Source organism: Ursus americanus, chromosome 9, assembly GCF_024610735.1.
Source record: "Ursus americanus isolate L20-20 chromosome 9, mUrsAme1.1.p, whole genome shotgun sequence".
Taxonomy (NCBI): domain Eukaryota; kingdom Metazoa; phylum Chordata; class Mammalia; order Carnivora; family Ursidae; genus Ursus; species Ursus americanus.
Genome location: NC_142135.1, coordinates 35,248,005 through 35,270,609, shown reverse-complemented (window position 1 = coordinate 35,270,609; position 22,605 = coordinate 35,248,005). Strand labels below are relative to the sequence as shown.

The 22,605-nt window shown below is 45.5% G+C and overlaps 1 protein-coding gene across 1 annotated transcript in view; it reads right to left on the bottom strand.

Annotated features, from left to right (window-relative positions):
* The window catches only part of SNX31 (sorting nexin 31), a 64,006-nt gene that overhangs the window by 18,167 nt on the left and 23,234 nt on the right, over positions 1–22,605 (bottom strand). Inside the window, exons 5-10 of the mRNA XM_045805858.2 lie at positions 18,381–18,491; positions 14,449–14,539; positions 13,433–13,520; positions 10,139–10,208; positions 4,523–4,615; positions 385–588 (exon numbers count right to left, since the gene is read on the bottom strand). Coding sequence (XP_045661814.2) covers positions 385–588; positions 4,523–4,615; positions 10,139–10,208; positions 13,433–13,520; positions 14,449–14,539; positions 18,381–18,491 — 657 coding nt within the window. The remainder of the gene's footprint in view (positions 1–384; positions 589–4,522; positions 4,616–10,138; positions 10,209–13,432; positions 13,521–14,448; positions 14,540–18,380; positions 18,492–22,605) is intronic.

Sequence of the window (22,605 nt, the reverse complement as noted above, 5' to 3'; positions counted from 1 at the left end):
AGAGCTCTACCGGTCAGCGTCCAGTTTGCAAGGGTAGAGATCTTGTCAGTACCAAGTCTGTATAAAGCACTCCATAAACAATAGCCATTGTTTCTACCTGCTGTATTCCTATAGCCAGCTTCCAGCCAGTAGAAAAGCCTGTTGTTGCCAAGTGGAAAGATGGGTGTCTCTACTGCTATGGATGGGACACTTGTATCAGACAATAGACAGGTTTTACCATTAGGAGATGCTTCCTGTGGCTTCAGTGCCGGTCCACTCAAGGGAGTGATGAAAATGGCAGACCGATCTCCCTACTGCCAACTTTGTCATCCCAAGACAATAGGACTTTTAAACCACGGGTAGAGACTTTAAATCATGGGTAAGGCAAAGTGCCAAGATACTTACAAGGAAAGTGACCTGCCAGCACTTCACTCTGTTCATCTGGAAAACGATTTCCTGAGTCTGGTTGTCAGGCAAGGTTATGCAGCAGCTGATCTCATTATTGCCAACCGAGAGGACGACCCCACAGCCTGGTTCTGGGTAGTCACAGGTACACGGATCCAGCCGCAAGTACCCATAGTGCCGGACCTCTTGGGACAGCTCCAGAAACTGCTCCGGGGGTGAAGGTGGGGCAAAAGAAGCAAAAGACTGCTTGAAAAAGATGACAACCTTACGTCAGAAGCTACTGCCATTCTAGTGGAACACATGGAATCGAGCCCCCCAGTGAAAGCGCCTTTCTTCTGGATGATACGAATGGAGACAATGTCCCTTGTGCTTCCTGACAATAAGGCCTGGGGAAGTTCATGGTATGTCCTGCCAAGACTGAACCATTTCTGCCTCATTCACCATTGTGTCTCCACTCCTGTTACAGTGCCTGGTACATAGTGGGGACGAAAATATTCAGTCAGTGAATGATGAATGGAGAAGAATAGAGTGAATCAAATGAGTAGTAGATAGGATCCTATCTCAATGAATTACCACAGCAAACTAAACGAAAAGTGTACATTTAAAATGCTGTTTGGGGTGCCTGGGTGGCTCAGTCTGTTAAGCATCTGACTCTTGGTTTCGGCTCCGGTCACGATCTCAGGGTCCTGGGATCAAGCCCTGCATCGGGCTCTGTGATTAGCACAGAGACCACTTGTCCCTCTCTCCACTCCTCCCCACCGCTCACACTCTCTCTTGCTCTCTCTCTCTTAAATAAATAAATAAATAAATAAATAAATAAATAAACTCTTTAATAAATAAATAAATAAAATGCTGTTGGGGCACCTGGCTGGCTCTGTCAGTAGAGCATGCGACTCTTGATCTCAGGGTTGTGAGTTCAATCCCCACACTGGATGTCGAGCCTCCTTAAAAAAGATGTTATTTTTTTAAAAACAAAGCTGAGGTCTATGTAGAAAGAAAGTAGTTAATTTTTACAGTCTGCTTTATATGATGGTGGTATGAATTGTCAGAGGAAGAGATTTTGCAAATGGCAATGAAAGAATGACTCTGCTTTCTAAAAGTGTCAAGAGAACACTTTTATGTGACTTGTAAGGTTTAGCTTTCCCGTCTGCTTTTTTTTTTGAGAGAGAGGAGAGTGGGTGGGGGGGCAGAGGGAGGGGGAGAGAGAAAATCTTAAGCAGGCTCCACACCCAATGTGGAGCCAGACATAGGGCTCTATTTCACAACCTTGAGATCATGACCTGAACCGAAATCAGGAGTCGGATTAACGACTGAGCCACCCAGGTGCCCCCTTTCCCTCTGCTTCTAACTTGGTTTAAGAAAAGAGGACAGTTTTAGCTCATACCTGTGGTCCAGGCATCTTGTCCTGACAACATCTATCCGGGCCTTTTCGTTTTTGTAACAAAGCGTCATTATTAACCATTGCTTTTTAATAAGCTCATATCAGTCTGAGGACCTCTACCTGGTTCTTCCAGCTTTCACCATAGTCCTGCCTGATGCTGTGTGAGATGGGCGTAAAGAAAAGGGAGTTCTCACTTGAGCACATGGTTAAATCAGAGAGATCACTCAGTGACGATGTGGCACTTTCCAGATCCTTTTTTGAAGGAAGGCAAGTCCTTTGGAGGACTATATGAAGCATTCTCTGATAAAGTGAAACCGCCCCGACATGAGCAGCAAGAGACAGGGGACTATTACTCCAAGGCGGGAGAGGTATTCTAGCCACACATCGTTGTACCAGCTCATTGTGCTGGGGTCCATGCCTTCAACTGAGAAGATGCCTTAAGCTGCCTGCCCCCCTTTGGGTCAATGAGAAACAGTGGAAATGACAGGTCCTGAGTTATGCTGTGCATGCAGGGGTGGGGCAGGGGCTGAGTAATCTTGCCACACAGCATACACAGCAGTTTTAAGCTCTTGCTACAATAGTTTCTTACTTATCACATGATACAAATCTTTACCTTATTGCTTGGTAATACTTTAAAAGACTTTTTGTAATCAACTCTTCCCTGCCATGCTGTCAAAGAGACAAAAGTGTTTAAAAGGTAAGCCCCATTTCTCTAGAAAGTCAGTGATGAGTTAGTAACTCGTTCAAAATACTTGTGGGCATTTGTCATTCAACAAGGGGGTGTAGTGATATTCCTGCCCATATGCAAACTAAAAGAAATCTGCAAGGTTTATTGTTTTTTTTTTTAAAGAAAATTAGTTTTTTAAAGAAGCTTACACCTGAAAAAGATAGTTTAACATGCGTAACTGCAAAAGGTATGTTCATATATTTTCATTTAGATTGAGGGTTGGCAAACTTTTCTGTAAACAGCCATACAGTAAATACTTTGTTTTCCTGGCACATGGTCTCTGTTGCAACTACTCACCTCAATCATCCTAGCACAAAAAGCAGCCTTAGAGAGAACGGAAATGAACGGCTGTGTGCCAATAAAACTTCATTTACAAAAACAGTGGCCCGTGGGCTGTAGTTAGCCTACCTATGATTTAGATCAACTAATTCCTCCTTTAAATTAATTTCACTGATTTTCTTTTTTTTCTTTTTTTAAAGATCTTATTTATTTATTTGAGAGAGAGAGAAAGAGAGTGTGTGTGCGTGTGCGAGCGTGTGCTAGCATGAGTGGGGAGGGGCAGAGGGCAAAGCAGGCTCCCCACTTGGCGGGGAGCCTGACGTGGCGCTCAATATGGGGCTCTATCCCAGAACCCTGGGATCATGACCTGAGCCAAAGGCAGGCGCTTAACCAACTGAGCCACCCAGGAGCACCTAATTTCACTCATTTTCAACTCCAGGTTTTCTTGCACATGGACATAAAGTAAAGCAATAGTGGTTAATGTGCTGAATCCATTAGCAGAACTTCCTAAACACTTAAATAATGCCGGTTTTTACGTCAGTATCCGGAGATGCTTCAAGAGAATATCAGTTAATTTGAATCATTGTTCAGTTCTTTTTTTTTTTTTTTCACCTAATTCATGCACTCAAAGTTTTTTAAAGAGGACTATTACAAATTGTATGGTAAAATCAGGTAAAACATTCATTATGGAAAATAAAATTTGTTTTGTGTCAAAAATATAAATACAAATTTTGGCAGAGTATAGCACATGGTAAAAACAATATTCTTACTAAATTATTAAATTAAAAAGTTTAGGGAGCGGAAGTGCACTTAGAATCTGTAATTGTATCCAAAGCAGCTGATGTATCCGATTATATCCAAATATTCTATCCATCAAAATAAACACTATAATTGCAATTGAATTCCAGAATTTTCATAACAAAGCTGAGGCAGAATACCAAGGAAGGAAAATATTAGATCATGGCAGTAGATGCTTTTTCCTTTTTTATCCTGCCCATCAGTGAAATTCTGAAAATATCTGAGCTTTTGAAGAATTACTTTCTATGTCAATTTAAGTATAAATGAGTCCTCTAAATTTTGTTTGCATTTTGTTTAAAATCAATGAGAGACCACTGGCAAAGTCTAAAGGATAAAGAAGACAACACGATGACGCAGAGTCCATTTCTTCTGTTAAAATACGCCTTGTTTGTCAGACTTGTATCACTGCTTGGGGACGGAGAGTGTGAGTTGGTACGATCTTTATGGAAGCTTTAAAAATGGACTTTTAGAATATATTCTAAGAGATAATAGAACATGTACTCAAGGCCAGAGGATGTTGGGCTGCGGCGTTCAGGGACTTCAGCTAGGAGCTGTACAGGTGTTGGGAACACACGAGGCATGTAAAATTAGACACAGTCCTGGGTCTCATGGTGCTCACTGCCAAAGTGATTTATAGCAGCAGAGACTGGAAACCACCTGATTTCTAATAATAAGAAGTTGGTTAGCTAAATGATAACTATAAAACAGAATACTCTGTGGTCGTTAAAAAGAAATGCTGAAGGTCTATATTAAGTGGGCCAAGGGTTCCCACAATCTATTGTATTTTTCAGAATCTTTAAATAATATAATCAGAAAAATGAATGATGGTATTCTCATTTTTTAAAAGAACCCGATTTTTAGTGGTTGATGGGTTTATAAATTAAGAAACAGCTCAATTCCAATATGTTTAACAGCCCTCCAAGGGATTTCTCTTGGTGCAATACCTGATTTACCTTTGTTCGGTTGTCTTCTTTCTGGAGAGCCTCTAATTTCTGCCTCTGTGCCTGTGTGGGTTTAGCCCATTCTTTTTCAATGTCCTGAACTGCCTTAAAACAACAGAAGTTGTAAGATTAGCAACCTTAGCAGAAACGAATTAATCTGGCAAAAACACACTCATGTATGAAAGGCTATAGAAACAGACCCAAGTGGACATATGTAAGGATTTCACATGTTATAAAGGTTACTTTTTAAATTAGTGGGTGTAGGAAAAGATCTTTCCGTGGTTTGGGGACAACTGGCCACACTTGGGGGAGAAAATAAAGTTAGCTCTTTCCCCATGTCACCCAATCATATAAATCCAGATAAAAGTTTAGATGTTTAAAAAAAATTTTTTTTCAGAAAAAAAATCTGATCTTGAGGTAAGGAATAATATTTTTAAAATATGAAGGAATGTATAATTACATGAAAATATAAAACTGTACATAAAAACCATCAAGAACAAAGTAAGAAGTAAATGGCAAGCCAGAGAAAATGACTGCATCATATGTGGGAGAAAGTTGATATTATTTATGTAAAACAATAGGAAAAATGTCAGTAAGGCATAGGTATCAGCAATCAACAAAAAGGAATTCTAAATTACAAATCTATAAACTCACCAGTAACCAATAATCTTGTTTTTTCCTCTCAACTTGGCGAAGACTAAAAAATATATAATATTCAGAGCTAGCAAGGGTTTAGAGAAACAAGAAGTTCCATATAGAACGGATGGGATTAGCCTGTGCTGCTTTTATTTATCATGCTTTAAAAGAAGTTTTCCATTGGTCTTCGGTTAGCTTGTTAACCCCTCGAGGGAAAACCTGGAGTCCTTCACCTCAGTGTATTTTGTCCAAGGTTCTACACACAGCAAACACTCAACAATTCTTTGCCAATCGTCCTGCACCTATTTACACCATAGTCTGAATTAAGTTTATGTGTTCCATCCCTCAGTGCTATTGGTTATGCCTTATCTCCAAATGGAGAATGAAAAGCTGAATAAAGTTTTGATTTTGCTATTTAGATTAGGTGGGAGAAGGAGATGGGTTTAGAGAGGAGAAGAAAAATAGTATTTGTTGAGAACCTGTTGTAGATAGGTTTTATTATTGACTTTTTCCAAATTATTCTGTGGGGTAGGGCCATCCCCCCATCTTACAGATGGGTAAATTAAGGTCCAGAGAGTTTACGGCTTTCGAGACAACCCAGCAAGTAAGCGGCAAGAGTTGGGTTAAAAATCCCAATTTGGTCACTGCACTAAGCCCTCCTGTCCTTGCCCAAGCCACTGAATTCTGAGCATGTAGGCAGCTACCCAACCCAAGACTTTCTCCTGGTCACCAACTATTCTCAAAACCGAACCTAGACACCACGCCAGAATGGAATTGATGTGGGTGTGAAGAACGGAACGCTTTTTCCTTTCCTGAATTCTACTTGGTGGTAGAGCCCTACAAGGGGCTGTTATCACAGCGCAGGGATATCAAAGAGAAAGTATGGCTAAAGAAAGAAGGTAAATAGCAATCACAACAGTAAGCACTCACTGAAGATACGTCATTCAGCGTGAGGGGCCTGGGACTCTCAGACACAGAGTTTTAAATGCCCTACATCAGCAGGAATGGACTGCTTTTGTTTCACTACCTTTGAAAAGATCTGACCCTGATTATGGGCTCAGGAGTCATCAAATACATGACACACAGGACCTCACTCTAACAATGAGACAGTCGAATTTAGACACATGGCTCTGCTCTGTTCTCTGGCTCCCCAAAGACTGGCCGCTGGACACTTATGTGGAAACTATGTAGAAACGTATGTAGAAACTAATTTTTAAAATCGAGTGAAACCACTTAAGCCATGGGTTTCATGCGCTTCAATCACACATGTCCCGTATCCCCCGCAGAGGGTACAGCAGTGAGAAATGGAGAGGAGGGCATCGGCCAACAGCTCCAGCTGGTGGAGCCATGGCAGAGCAAGGCCAGGGCTGTGCGGGTAGGCCAGGCTCTGCACAAAGGGCACCGGGCCATGGAGCTCCAGGGAAGCTAACAGTCAACCCATGCTCCCTTCCCCGAGCCTAGGGCCTGACACGGGGTTAGGCCTGCCTGGAGGAAAGGACCCCTTGTTCTAATTTGCACAGAGTTAACCATACTGGCCAGCGGTGCTGAAATGCAGTCCCAGAACTGACCAAGCCTCAATATTTTTGAGAAAACCCAGAAATTTATAGTTTTATATACGATCTTTCATTTTGTCAATGTTACTCGAATTTTAAAAAAGAAAAAGGGAACATGTGGGAGTCCACTTGTCTTCTAGGAGGTCATGGGGCACAGCTGCTTTAGAAAAATAAAAGAGGTGTCCTTAATAGTTCATTATGATGGCACTGTTATTTATCGAAGAACTCATAAGAATTTTCTGCATTAATTTTTTAAAAGGATGATTGCTTCTCACACATTCACACATCCTAAGCTCCCAGGACAGTCTCTGCCCTGGGCCATTCAGAGTCCAGTTAGACGGAGAGGTATGTGAGCAGTATTTACAAGGCTGGGTGAGGAGGACCATAACGGAGGGTATAAACAAAATACCACAGAAGCAGAGAGGGAGGGGGGCGTTTTCTTTCAAGGGGAGCTGAGAAGAGTTTCCCCAAAAGAGGCCACAATGGTGGTCGCGACTCCCTGGGGCGGACTTCTTGGTACCTCTGTGTGGATTCAGCAACCAATGAGAATGATGATGATGACAGCACAGATGATTATAACATCAGCTGCAATCTTTTGAAGACTTTGCCAGGCAAAGAGCTACAGTTTGAATATCAGTCTATTCAAGCTGAGAGAGAACTTAGAAACTGTTCGTTCAATGTCATCACTAACAGGGGGACGTTGTAGTTCCAGGTTCAGAAGGATGAAGTGGCAGGCCGAGATCACACGGAGAGACAGCCCGCGGCACAGCAAGGGACAGTACACATCTTGGAAACTGAATTCAGTGTGCTTTCCGTGAAGCCATTTCCCCCCAGCTATAAGCAGAGGAAATACAGCCCATTTCTCTCCGGTTTACAACACCTTGATGAAGACAGATAAAATTCCTATGATGACGCTGGCAGCTCCTACTTCTCACGTCTCCTGGAAACCAGGCCAGAAAGACTGTTTCCCACCAGAACAATAGTAGAATTAGGTGATGCATTCCCCACCAAGGCCATGGTATCAAATAGACCAGACACAACTAATAACGTGTTATAAAAGCAAGGATACAGCAGCAAGGAGCCTCAGTAAACATTTAAAATGTAAGTTATGTTCCAACTCACGCAACGTGGGTTTAATTACATGGATCAAAGTATGATAAGAAACGAACTCAAAACTATATTCTAACCACTAAACTACAGTAGAGAACATTAAACATTTAATAAGTGATATTTTGATTTGCCTCCTTAGAATTTAGAAGAGCTTTGTGAAGATGATTTATTAGACTGCATTGGTCTCTTAAAAAGTTACATAAGAGAGGCATCTGGGTGCCTTAGTCAGTTAAGCGTCTGACTCTTGGTTTTGGCTCAGGTCGTGATCTCAGGGTCCTGGGATCGAGCCCCACGTGGGCTGTAAGCTCAGCGGAGAGCCGGCTTCTTCCTCTCCTCCCAGCTCGCTATCTCTGTCGCTCTGTCTCTCTCTCCCCCAAATAAATAAATAAAATCTTAAAAAAAAAAAAAAAAGTCACATAAGAAGGAATGGGCATTAGGGCTGTGACCCCTTATTGACACTCTGGCCGCTGGGCTCCATGTCTCTGCTCAGTCCTACCCCAAGGTGCTCCAACCAGCACTGGAAAAGCCAAGGTTCCTGCATGGGGCTGGTGGTCTAGTGGGGGAACTCTAGATGTCAGTGATCCTCTACTTTGTGAAACTGAAGGTACAGTGGATTCTGGTACCATGATTTTGTGAGACACTAAGTAAAAACACTGATGGTCAAACGGTGACGTGTCCTGTGACAGGGGTGCAGGGTGCATGAACCCACCATGCCCACCTTCCCAGCTAGTAATTACTTTTAGTTCTTCTGAGGCATTTGGTGATTTCTCCTGCCTTTGGCTGCCCTGCTTGGCCTGTGCTAGGCAGTCCTTTCGCATGCAGCTTAATAAAACACCGAGCAGTTTCCTCTCTCTGGGCACATAAAGCACCTGGTGGTTGCTTTACAAGATAATATGGAAGTGTGGTCATTTCTTCAAAGATGAGCCGTTGCTTTATGAATATAAAAGGGAAATCTGCCACTCCGTCTTTGCCTTTTTTAAAAAGATTTTATTTATTTAATTATTTATTTATTATTTATTTATTTAGAATGAGCATGAGCAGGGGGGAGGGCAGAGAGATGAGAACCTCCAGCAGACTCCCTATTGAGTGTGGAGACTGATGTGGGGTCAGTCTCACGACCCTGAGATCATGACCTGAGCTGAAACTAAGTTGGATGCTTAACTGACTGAGCCATCAGGTACCCTGTCTTTGCCTTTCTGTGTAATGATAACTCCCATTCCATGGAGAAACATCGTGTACGTAGTGACAGGGGGCTGGTGAGGCAGGAGAACAGAGTGGGGGTGAGGGGGTAACTGGAGAGGTATCATAGAGGCACCGTCTGCTGACCGTCCCACTGCTTAGCAGCACCTTCACCACCGAGTCTGGGAAAGGAAAGGAGGCCAAACACTAAATGTACTTTCTGGGGCTTAGGGCATAGGGGAGCACCAACAACATAATTTGCAGGGCCTAATGCAGAATGAAAATGTGGGGTTTGTTGTTGCAAAATTAAGGATTTCAAGATGGAGACAGCAGAATCTGACACAAGTGTGGGGCCCTTCTGAGCACGGGGTCCAGGGCTGCTTCACAGACTACACACTCATGAAGCGGGCCCTGCAGCCAGGGATGCTGCTTGTCGGCTCAGGGAAAAGGAGATTATGCTAAAATGAGATTTGGGGACCACATGTAGCTTTAGATTATCAGGGACATCATTTCCAGGCTCACGTAAATTGGCCCAGATGATGGAGTGTCAGCTGGAAAACTCAGAGAGATTGTTAAAATGGAGGTAGAACTTTTTTTCCTTCTAAATTCTGCTTCTTTTTAAATTTTTTTTTTACTGTGGTAAAGTGCATATAACATTTATCATTTTAACCATTTTTAAAAGGTTTGTTTATTTTAGAGAAAGAGCATGTGTGCATGAGCAGGGGGAAGGGCAGAGGGAGAAGCAAGCTCCCCGCTGAGCAGGGAGCCCAACTCGGGACTCCATCCCAGGACCCTGGGATCATGTCCTGAGCCAAAGGCAGATGCTTAACTGACTGACCACCCAGGCACCCCACTTCTTAAGCATTTTTAAGTGTACAATTCAGTGGCACTAAAAACATTCATAATGTCGTACAACTCTCAACATTCTCTTATACGTACTTTAGCATTCCTAGCAAAATTTCCGTACCCGTGAAACAATAACTTCCTGCCCCCTACCCCTTAATAACTTCTATCGTACTTTCGGTCTCTGTGCATTTGCTTCTTCCAGCTGTCGACGTAGAATTCTTAACTATTACAAATTTTTTCTAATGGTTTCAATCCCAAATGGTCAAGAACATCTGGTGTTTTGAGAGTCCTCGGTCACCCTCACCTGCATATAGATCAGATCTACCGCTGCTGGGCAGTCCATCAGCACGGAGTCCAGGGATGGGTCCAGGTACCTGTGTGATTCAGGAGCAGTAAGTTCGTTCATACGACACGGCTAGTGGGCACACCTGGGAGCAGGTGCTCTCTGAAGTGGTGGTCCCCTACACTTTAAACTGAGCCCCCCCTTTCTAACACCCCTCTCCTCGCCTAGCTTTCGGTTTGTCCGTCCATCTCTCTGTCTCCTACTTTCTTTACACTGTAAGCTCTTGCCTGGTGGACCCTGAGAGTAAAGATGCCAAACAATGAAGCTGATGGAAAATGGTCCACAGCCCCGTTCACACTCAGCCGCACCGTCAGTCCTCAAGTGTGCGCGCCCTCTCCCCACCCCACAGTACCTGATGTCTTCATCAGCCCCATACCCACATCTGTTGCCCGAGCTGCTCCCTTTGTCAGGCCCGCTGCCTCAGCCCTGCCCCCTCTGTCTCAGGCTCTGCATTCTAGCCTGAGTGCTCTTTCCTGAGTAACCCTTGGGCTCTCACAGTCCCAGGAGTTAGATCACTCATCCTACTCCCTTCCATGATGCCTGTCATGGGACACGTACCTTTCTTTTCCAGCTCCATCTATGACCCATCTCCCTCCCCCACACTCTACATTCCAACCATGTTTTCTCTCCTCTCCTCTGCTTGGAAGACCACTGCCCTCCCCCAGCCTCCATCCCTGACTCATCTGCCTCTCCTGACATCCTCTAGTCCCCACTCCCCAAGGCTTCCACTCCATCCTCTGTGCTTCCTTAGCACCGTGAATTCAGTCTGACCACTGCTCTCGTAAGTTGATCTTGACACCAGGTATGCAGAGGCTGCGTCCTATTTGGAGTTGCCCCTGTGGACCTTCGCAAAGTGACTTGCAAACAGCAGGGCTCCATGTCTGTCTAACGGATCCAGAATCACTAGGATAAACTGAAACCATAGTCCCGGTTTAAGCGCAGGAGCGGATTAAGAATGGATAGAAACGGTCAGGAAAGGGTCCCCACTGCAGCTGGTCTAAACCAATCTGAAAGCAGACTTAAGCAGAATCACTGCACTTAGAACTGAATGGTTAATAGACCAATGGGATTGGCATGGACTAGGAAAGGATGAAAACGTAACTTGAAGATCACCTTCCTCCTTGGGGAGAAGCAAAGGAAGCACTCTGTTATGTTCTATTTAGCTAATTTCCATGCAGTGGATGCACCCTATTCTCCGCGGCAGAGAATAGCAACTGTTGTGTCAGAGCTAGAGAGGCCCCAGACTCATCCCACACTGGGGCTCTGAGAGGCGAGGGCAGGCTCCCTCCAGTCTGGAAGGAACCATATCATAATTGGAGAGATGCATCAGAGAGTTCCAGATGGAGAAAAATCCCCCAAATGCTGGCTAGGCTTCATTGTGATGCTTCACCTGCTGGGAACCCCACGGCTCATGGCAGCCAAGCTAGCCTCCCTGCTCCCACTCGGTCTTTTCCTAGAAAGAGGAGAAGTCACCTTCAGGATCCCACTCCAGGCTCTCCCCCGCAGGTGACTTGACCCTCAGCTCTAACAACTGGAGTGGGACCTCGTTTCTTCCCAGTTCCCATAAACAAAGGCAATGTGCCTGGATCCGAGATGCTGGCATGTGAATGACATTTTCTCTCGCGCTGATGATCTAGAATATACCTATCTAATGAAGACAGAGGCAAAGCCCGATCCAACTAAAGCTTCAAGGTGAGGGACAGAATCCTCATGTCTTCTTTGATGTCAAGATCTCTGGAGAGCCCATGAGCAAAGCAGTCTAAGCCCCAGGGATTTCTGTTGTTACTGTTGTTACTATTATCATATTATCCTCAATATAACAGTAACAAACAAGACCAAAATTTACTGAGCATGTGGAATTATTTTATTTAACTCTCATACTAATTGTATGACGTAGACTCTTATTCCTATTTTACAGATAAAGAAACTGAGGCTGAGTGAGCTTGAGTAACTTGGCTAAGGTTATTCAGCTAAATCCTGAGAGGGCTGGGATTTAGATTCACATACTCTGATCCCAGGAACAATCATGCTCAGCCACTTGTTATCCTAAGCAGCTTCCAGAAACACTTAGATGGAACTGCTAAGGTTTCTCCTTTTTCCCTTCTCACTGTTCCACGCCACAGATTTTGACAGTTTCTCAGAATATTTTGAATAGCAGTATACGAACTTTTAGCCTTGCCCAGAATATCCTTCCAAAATTCGAAACCACAGACTGGAGCTCAAGCAAGGCATCACAAGGTCAAGATAGCTACTATTCCTAGATTACAAAATGCCTTTCTTAAAACTTCGGAGCTCAGATTACAGAATAGCTGGGCTGGGAGACAGTGAACCAAAGAAGCAATCCAATACAGCCATGGTGATAAACACAGCAAACTACAGATTATAGGATATATGTGGGGTCCTTCCTATTTTTTTTTTTTTTTTTAGATTTATTTATTTGAGAGAGAGAGAGAGGGAGAGAGAGAACGGGGGAGGGGCAGAGGGAAAGAATCTCAAGCAGTCTCCCCACTGAGCGTGGAGCCTGAGGTGGGGCTCTATTTCCCCACCCTGAGATCCATGACCTGGGCGGAATTCAGGAGTCAGATGTGCAACCTCCTCAGGCACCCAGGCACCCCAGGGTGCTTCTTGTTATTTTCTGTTTGTTCGCTCTCCATAGGGCTTCTTGTTTCTGGGGGAAAGGGTAGTATTCTCTGCAAGGTGTTCAATCAGTCTAGGAGTATGGCTGGCCCTGGTTTATATGAATTTATTGTTGGAATCCTTTAGGAATGTAAGCTGAATACTTAAGAGTTCAAATTCCCTGCAAGCTGGCTGAGTCCACTCTTTGCCTTTAGGGAATTCCACCGTTCAACAGATGAATCGCACCTGCTTGTAATCGTCAACAAATCCCTTCAATCAATACAGCTGATAATCCATTCCAAAGCAAGCCCACCACCTGCGGTTCCTCAGCATTCCTGCTTCGATCCCCACCCCAACAGCGCTTGCTTTTCAAGCCTTGTCTTCATGGCCACCGTCTTCATGACAGCAACCCTCAAGTACTTTCTGGAGACCAGTGAAAGCCATCCTCGACATCCTATTGTTCAGGACAAATGTTCTGGTTCATCCTCCACTCTCTCTACTCTATTGCTCTCCTCTCAACTGTCCCCAAGTTCCTCGTCCCTCTCTAGCTTAGGTGGTGAGCTGACAGGGTGAGACCAACAAGTTCTCACCAGGAATCTACAACAGCCGCAAATACCTACCGTCACCATAACTGCTTACCACTTCCTGAGTCCAACCTTGCAGTTTTCCACATCCGCGCTTCGAAGACTCACATAAGGGAGCTCAAAGTCCACCAGTTTTTTCATGACTAGAGAAAGGGAAAGAGAGTCTTACTGGTTGAAACAGCACATAGAGTTTACATACCGAGGCTCTGAAATGAGAAAATAAAGCATTACCGTTAGAAAGAATAAAATCACAACAACAATATTTGTACACAATTTTTAACTTTCTGAAATCCCTTCAAAGATAAGTAGCATTCGATCCTCATCAAATATCAACAGCTTCAGTGGGGGTGTTTTAGTCTGTGATGCTGAAGAAGAACCTGAGGTCCAGAGAGGCCTAGTGCCTTGGCCAGCGTGCTGCGGAGCTCAGCGGCCCAGCCGCCACACAAACCCTTCAACTTCCCGCTCAACACCACCTCTCTGCAGCTTCTTGAGAATATATGTAAACTGCCTTCAGATAATCGATACCATTTCACAAGTAAATAACCTGTCATATCTTAGACATACACTGTAGAGAAATGCAAAAGTGATGTGAATCATACCGTCATCTTTCGCTAACTCATTACATGTGGTTTCAGAATCAGAACTTTTTTATAGCACATTTTGTAGCAAACATTCCTTAACAAGAAGAAGTGATGGTGTGATGGGATGTCCTGACACCTGGAGTCTAGCACTCCAATTTTGAGGGGGCTGGGGAATGGCTGGTGGTCAGGGTCAAGGGTCAAGGTGAGACGGACATTAGGCCTGGGGCCGGGGAGGGCACAGGACGAACTGCAGTTGCTGGAAGGACCTGATGTCCTGCTACTGTCTGTACTACCTCTCTGGAGTCGCTCACCTCACCCTGAACACAGACACAACTTCCCATCCCCCCACTTTTGACCCAGGGGCTGAGAGCAGAGGTAGGGCCCACACACCACCCCCACTCAGGGGTATCCCCTGCGTCCTGTGGCCTCAGCACCCGCCCACACCGGCCCTCCCCGCCTCCTGGCTGCCCTGCGTTCCTTCTCTCCTTACCAGAGAGTTTGCCCTCTTCGCAAAACCGAATGAGAAACAGGCCAAAGTAGCTCAGGAGCTCCTGACACAGTCCAATTCTGTGCGACACCACCTTTAACCGAAGACAAGAAAAGTTAGGAGTGTCCGCTTACGGTGATGCGCAGAATTTGAAATTGCCTGTAAACATCGCTAACAAGGGGGCTTTAATGGGCTGCAGACGTTAAAAGGAATCTTTTCTGAATCTAAAAATGATAATACTGATTTTAGGAAATTAAGAAATTTTTAAAAATTAGAGTGAAAAAAAAAGAATCAGCTCCAACACACTGGACATGAACTGGCGGGCTGTCCCATGTCGGACACAGAGGAGCCTCCCAGAGAATTTGGTCTTGACCGTCCACTGGGGGGCAGCAGTCATTCTCCATGCCCGTCGGTCCTTCTGTGGTATCTGCCACGGGGCGCCCACACCAGTTTCCCTTCCTATGGGCTGGCTTATCCGACGCTGGGAGAAGGGACTTGCCCCGCCACTTGGCTGGCATATGAAAGTGTGCGGGCTACTGGCCGTCTTTGACCCCCTGGGCCTGCTTCCGTCTGCCGTCTCCTGTGACGGTCAAGTCTACTTTATATGGCGTTGGCTCAGTGAAACCTCAGATCTCAGGCACACGCTGCTCTCATTTCATGTTCCTCCCTGGCCCTTCTGTCAAACGGCTTTCATTTCAACACTAATGGTTTCATTTTTGCCAGGGGGTCATGAGGCTGGAACCTCATCATGTCTTACCTCCACTCCCCTTCCCTCAGCGGGAATGCCCATGTTACCACAGATTCTCCCCTTCTTCATCCACCCACCCCCTTCCTCCTGCAGACTGGGCTCCAGAGTGATTCTTTGCTTGCACACCCTGAATTCACTAGATCACCTCTGTGACACTCGAGCACTGCCGTGTGTGTGAGCCGATGTTTTAACCATGGCTCCAAGCTCCCAAGGTGGCAGTTGTACAGACACGAGGCTCAAAGGGGTACTTTTCTTGTCAGAGATCTGTAAATTACCTCATGAGACAGTCTTATTAGGTGCATGATAGGAGTGGGTGTTCTCGGCATAGCTTTGAAAATAAAGAAGAGCTTGGGAACTTTTTACAAGTTCACTCAAGGCTTATCCCCATTTGCCTTCTTTCTACCTCACCCATCGGGCAAAAACCCCAAACCAAAACCCAGTGCTCCTGTGTGCTGGGACGTAACAGATTGCAAAGACATCTTTTCCTAGAGTGTGATCCATGTCCATTCAGATTAGATTTCTCTCTTCTCCGACTTGTTCAGTGAAAACAGCAAGCTCACATGCCAAGGCAGATAAAGGAGTGGGGAGGCGGGAAGAATGGAGAAGGCTTTTATAATTTATAAAGACATAAACACACACACCTTCTTTCAGGAGGAGTAAGCACTGACAAAAAGAGACACAATAATATTTTCTTCTTAGCAAATGTTAAGGATACTTCAAAACACAACCACCACCAATAAAACCACGTTAGCGCAAATGCATTAAAAACCAAAATGAGATTTTAGCTTGTTGTTGGTTCTTTAAGGAGCCCAGCAGGATGGTGGTGAGATGGACAGTGGGGGCGAGTGTGCTTGAGGAGATATAAACAATGATTTTCAATTACAAAATTTAAATTACATTTTTATGCAAGCTGGAAAAGTTCCCAGCCCCTGGAAGAGAATTCACCTGTCTGCCTGACCAACTGCTCACTTTACTTTTTATAGAAACTCCACCACTTCGAGGGCAAAACCTCCAGGTAAACTTACCTGATGGTAATGATGTCAGTGTCAGGGGTCTGAATTTCTCACAAGTCAGTGTGATTAGAAGAGGGAAAGCATATTTTTCTGAGATCACAAATGCACCTCGTTAAACTTATGCTGTTAGTTACAAGGGGAACTGTGCAAAATAGATGGTATTGCGGGACCCTAGACTTACTACCCTACTCAGTACTGACTCAACACTCCCTCTGACATCAATAATAATACCGACAATGAGAAATAACCATAACCACCACTGTTGATGGAACATGAGCTATTTCTATAATTACTTAGACACTGTCTTGAAAGGCTAAGCAACTTACCCAAACTCACACAGCTATGACATGGCAGTGCTGTCATTTGAATCCAGCTCTGGCTCTAAACCCAGCAGAGAGGAGACCCCAAACCCCCACCGGCAGCCAACTTCAGCTGCAGATATGTCTAAACAGGCCCGTGAGCCCAGCATGTGAAAAACATGTCAATAATGATGCTGTCAGGCAGGGCAGGGACTCTCCAGTTCTCCATAAGCCCCACCATTCCCAAATTATCTCACATCCCTCATCTGCATCCCTGGGCTGCGAGCCTGGCCCTGGAGGTGTCTGTGTTTGTGGCCTCTGCCCTTCTGTACTGTCCTCCTCCTTCACTGATGTGTCATTCTCCCACTGTGTAGGTCCCGGGACGGCAATTTAGGGGAACAGTGTTTTTGTATTTGAGAGCTTTTTTTAGTTTTTTGTATAGATCCCCTCAGGCATTAAGTGTCAAGGGCCTTTGATGCTTTTTAGAAAGGTCATTCTGGAGGTCAGGATAGAAGATTGGCAAGACTGGAAGTAGGCACTAGTTTTGGGGGCTGCTATAGAAATCCAGCCGAGAAATGAGGGCTCAAACTAAGGGTGTGAGGATGGAGAGGAGGAAATGGGAGACAGGAATTATTAGGAGAGACACTTGGGACACAAGGTCAGTAGGATTCGGGGGGTCGGAGGTGGTGAAGGAGGGGGACCATAAGGTAACTCCTCATGGCCTCGGCGATGAGGGGACTGCTGGTCCCGTTCAACCAGGACAGCTACAGGAGCCAAGACAAGTTTGTGTGCAGTGACTTTCATAGGAAGGAAGGTCCAAAACGGTCACTCTTAGGCAGAGCCAAGACCCTAGAAAAGGGACATTTCCTTGTCTGGGGACAAAACTGCTCTTTGGAGGCTGGGAGGGCATGGGCCAGCTTGAATCTCCAGGCTAGAAAGAGGAGCCATGATGTTGGGAGAGGCCATCCACACACACCACAGTCTCAGGTAAAGGTGGGCTCGAGGGCTGGGAACCCAACAGGGAGGGCTTGTTTCTTGCCCAGAAGTTACCAGGTACCATGTCCCCAGCACAAGAATGTTCTGTCCTTGGGAAGGCCCTAGAAACTTCCTGACCTTCACCTGTTTATAACTTTTTATTTTCCCTCACATACTTTTCTGGAGAGTTAGAAATAAAACCCTCCAAAGGAAAAGGACCTGAGAACAGTGTGTGGGTGTGAGAAGCCAGTGTCCCCTTGATGTCCAGGGGAGGGAGGAAAGGCCCTGGGGACAGAGTCAGTAACGACCGCCATCCAAAGACAGGGAGGATAGTCTCTGGGTCTTTTCCTCAGACTCTTCACAGAACCAGTTAGAATGCAGGTCTGGCCCTCTGGATCCAGAGTTAGACCTGCTGCTGTATTGGCTTCAGGGGTTTTCCCTGTGGGGGAGGAGGGACAACACTCAGCCTTTGAGAATTCCTCTGTCACTCTCTGACAAAACCTGTCACCAGCCTACCTGGGTACAGCCTGTTTCAGACTCATCTGGATTCCACTCCATTTCCTGCTCCCAACTATGAGGCATCCCATAATAAAGCACTTGGCATATTTCCAGGGCACATCCTTGGCTGAGTCCCAGGTGACTGACAGCAGCCTTAGGAAGGGCCTAAAAGATGTCTGGGAAGTTGATGTCCACAAGGAGAGTAAAACCAAAGATACTCTGGAGGATTGGCTGTAGCTCAGATTCCTTGGTCCATCTCCCAGAAAATCCCACCATCTCAACAGATATGTCATCCAGAGTAAAATGATAGGCAGGAAGTTTCTGGAAGGTAACCTTATCCTATTTCCTGCCTTCAAACAGAACGATTCCTAAGTTTGGTTCTGGAGTTTAGAAAAAGTTTACCTCTAGGACTCTTTCAGCAGTATCTGATGTTAGAATTTCAACTGGAATATTCCTTCCATCTGGCAGAAATACATCCAGAGAGGCTGTCTTGGTAGTGATGCTAAATGTGTCCTGCAAGCAAAAGAAAAGTCCAGTGAGCCCCCACAGTGCTCTTCACTGGGGCACACGGAGCAGGAACAGTCAGTAACTTCCTCCACCCGGACCCTCAGGGCATACGTGTCCAGAAACACACAGAGCTGACTGCAGAGATTTTGGGGATGGCGTCTTGAGGGGTAGGGTGGGGTGAGGAAGCATGTAGAGAGGCCAAGACAAAGCAATGACATGCAGCTTGAATAATTTCCAAATAAACAATAAGGCATCCATTTTAGGGGGGGGGGGAAGCTATCCATGTGACCCTGGGGCATCTCAGATTTTAATTCTCATTTTGAATATTTCCAGGCCTCCCTGAAAGTCCATAATCTGCAATAATTTATGATTCTGCTATAGCAAAATCTGAAGTGTACAAACCATGAGGCCTGAATGAGAAAGCATGTCACTACCTGGTGAGTAAGTGTCCAGCTGATGGCCAGCACCCCCAGCTCAGTCCTGCATCTTTGCACTTATGCATTCTGCAAGGGGATATGACTGCAAACCTGGGGGCCTGTAAAGTTCTTGGATGGAATGCTCTAAAATGTCAAGGACAGGCTAGAGACACTGGGAAGGAGTGTCTTCAGAGTTTGGGAAAGGGTGAAGCTGAAATTTGTGCTCAGTTACCACAGAGAGAGGGATCTCAGGGGGAGGCATGGCCAGTGGCCACCCAACTGAGCCTCAAAGGGCAGCTGCGTCTGGGGGAAGGCTGTTTTTAGAACCTCCCAAGTGGGATGCTGTCAGTCCACAGGGCTGCCTCTTCTCTGGGACGTGGACTCAGGGCACGGCCTTTCTGATCCCAGGTTCTACAACAAGATTCAACCCTAATGCACCAACGCATCCCCTGTATGCAATGAGTTCACTTCTGTCCTAGGCATTTAGAATGGCAGTGATTATGTATCATCCTGGGGAGAACTGAGAAAAGAGTCACTCAAATCACTGTCTGTGTTCTAAGCCTACTGTATAAGCTAGAATATTAGTAATACAGGGGTGCCTAGACAATGTGCACCCAGCCCAGGTTACCATTGTTTGGACACTCAGAGGTTAGCTGCAGCAACCCCCTTGGAGGACTTCCTGGTATCAGGCTGGGGAAGAGAAGAACCAAATGACCAACCCTAAGATTGTTTGGAGATCACAGAGTTGGGCTCAGGTGAGCTGACCAACTGGGAACCTTTCCCCTCAACAGGCAACACCTCCCCTTTCCTCACCCCCACCACATTCACAGATACAACAGATCAGGTTTTGTAGGCAACTGGGGGAGTCCAACAATTCGATTGCATTACCCAGGTACCTTCTCAAAAGGCCAATCACATTAATGACAGGCTTATTTTTCCTAATTTTATTATCAAAAGGCAAACTTTGACTTTAAATTTTAACTATGCCCTCCCCCCCATGTACTTACAATTACTAAGTTTCTAGGGGTTCCCCCCAAATAATTGTCGCATAGCCCCTTTCTAGGTACCTCTTTGCCTAGATGTTGGTTCTTCAAGTTTCGGGGGCCTATAATCACAGAGATCTCTTACCTCAGGGGAAAAACACTCAAAATGAATGAAAAGAATGCCATTGCTTTGTGGTAAGATTCTGAAGGAAAGCCTAGCGTTAATTTATATTACCTCAGTGCAACTCCCAACTCAAACTAAGTTGCAGACTGGTAAGATAGCTAAACTACATGAACAGCTAAAATGATATAAATGCATACCTTTATTAAATTCTTCTGCAAAAGCGAGAAAGCAGATTGGATTGATAGAGCGGGTCAGATTATAGAAGGCCCTGAAAGCAGATACTTGAGGATTTTATTTAAAAGGCAAAAGGAAGCAAAAGGATGGAAACAGAGTTATGGAAAAATCTGTCTGGTAGTGTGGTGAAAATGGGCGGAAAGAGAGAGTGGGGGTGGGGTGGGGGACACTCAGAGGTTAGCTGCAGCAACCCCCTTGGAGGTACCGAGGGACTGGGCTGGACCATGTGAGGAAACGGGCTCCAAACCCAGCTCCCACACTCACCACACAGGACCTTGTACAAACCCGGAAAGGTTACTTGCCCCCTGTGTTCCTCATTCCTTCAGCTCTAAAATAAGGATGCTAATAGTGTCCACCTCATAGGTCTGTGGTCAAGATTCAAGGAAGCAACATGTGCAACTTGGAACGGCACTCACTACAAACACCCAACTAGTGGCTGTATTACTGTTTTGTTATTGCTAGCGGAAGGAAAGAGCAGGAAGTTATGTCCCTTTGATTAGAATGAGCGCCAACGGATAAGAAATAAAGGATCCAAGGAAAGATTCAGGAAGATATTTTTAACATTCATATCCAATCAAGTTCTGAGTTGTGCATATTTTACATCTTACACTGGTATCTCTTGAATCCATCCACTTTTCATCTCCACCACCAGCGCCTTTGACCCAACCGACATCTCTCCCTAGACTCCTGCCATGGCCTCCTGGCTTCCATTGTTTTGTTTTTTTTCAAATTTATTTGTGAGAGAGAGAGAGCACATGAGCAGGGGGTAGGGGGCAGAGGGAAAGGGAGAAGCAGACTCCCCACTGATCAGGGAGCCCAACGCGGGGCTCAATCCCAGGACCCTGGGATCACAACACGAACCAAAGGCGGACGCTTAACCATCTGAGCCACCCAGGTGCCCCCATTCTTTCCCCACTACAAAGCACTCTCCACATAGCAGCCAAAGAAATATTTTAAAAATGCAAACCTAAAAATGTCCTCCCCTTGCTCATGGAAGGCAGCTATGCTCACGGCTATACCACCAGCACCGGCCTTAACATTGCTCACAGGACGCTATAAGGAAAAAGATGGTTTTTCTCTACTCACACCACTTCTGACACTATCCATCTGGTTAGCACAGACCCCACAGGTTAAGAGCTCAGTCCCACAAGACAGCCCCTCCCCAATTTCAGATGCCAGTCACAAGTCCAGGCCTCCCATACTTCTGACCAACCAGCTAGAAATCAGGGGTTCCCACGACACCCTCCTCAAGATCGGTAATTTTCTAGAATGGCTCACAGAACTCAGGAAAGCTCTTTTTACCTATCATTACCCACTTATTACGAAGGACACAACCCAGAAACAGCCAAATGGAAAAGATGCATTAGGGAAAGGCGTGTGGAAAGGGGCAAAGAGCTTCCATACCTCTCTGGGCACACCAGCCTGCCAGCATCTCCGCTTGTTCACCAACTCAAGCTCTCTGCACCCCACAGTTCAGGGATTTTTAGGGAGGCTTCATCACACAGGCATGTGCTAAACATTCTTAAGAGGAAATAAGGAAATAGTCACTTCTCAGATCCCCCAAGGAAAGCCAGAGTGAGCTAAACTTCCCGGGTCAGTAGGTTGCCCTTAACTTCCCAGGCGCACAAACGCTGCTCCAAATACCTTCTCGGTCTTCTTTTTCTCAAACATATTGTTCACACAAGGCCACAGAACACTACAGTTTAAGAATCCAGAACATTAAAAAAGTCTTTGAAGACTTTGATTTTGCCTTTTCGAAAATCCTTCTATCTCCAAGGAGATCACAGGGCAAAAACATAGAATGGAGTAAGTGAAGGGAGTCTAGACACACAAAATAAGAGGGACGTGGTTAGGGGCAGGGCTGGGTGGGCTACCACCACTCTAGAAATACTTCATAACATCGATGGAGCAGGGGCTCTGGATCCAGGCTCCTTGAGTTCAGATCCCAGCTCTTTCACGTATGAGATGTATGCCCTTGGACAAGTTACTTCCCCTGAAAAAGAGATCCTAGTGGCACCTCCTTCAACAAGTTGTGGGGGATAAAGGAGAGAGCGCACATAAAGCAGCAGGCCTTGCCCAGATTAAATCACTCTGTAGAGGGAAACCCCTCTTGTTTTTGCAACTTGCATATGATGATCCTTGATGAAGGCTTTCCTCAGGAGGGCGCCAGGAAGCTTGCATGCATTCAAGTTTCTAGTGTCCCGTGTCCTTGCCCAGAGAAAAGATGCTCTTGCACTGCTGAGCCCGGAGAGCCAGGCCTGGGAGCATGTGATTACATGGCAATAATCACTTGGCAAATGCAGGCCAAGCACTTATCAGTAGTGGTGAAAATATGCAGGTCTGTAGAATATTGAGCTGGGCAA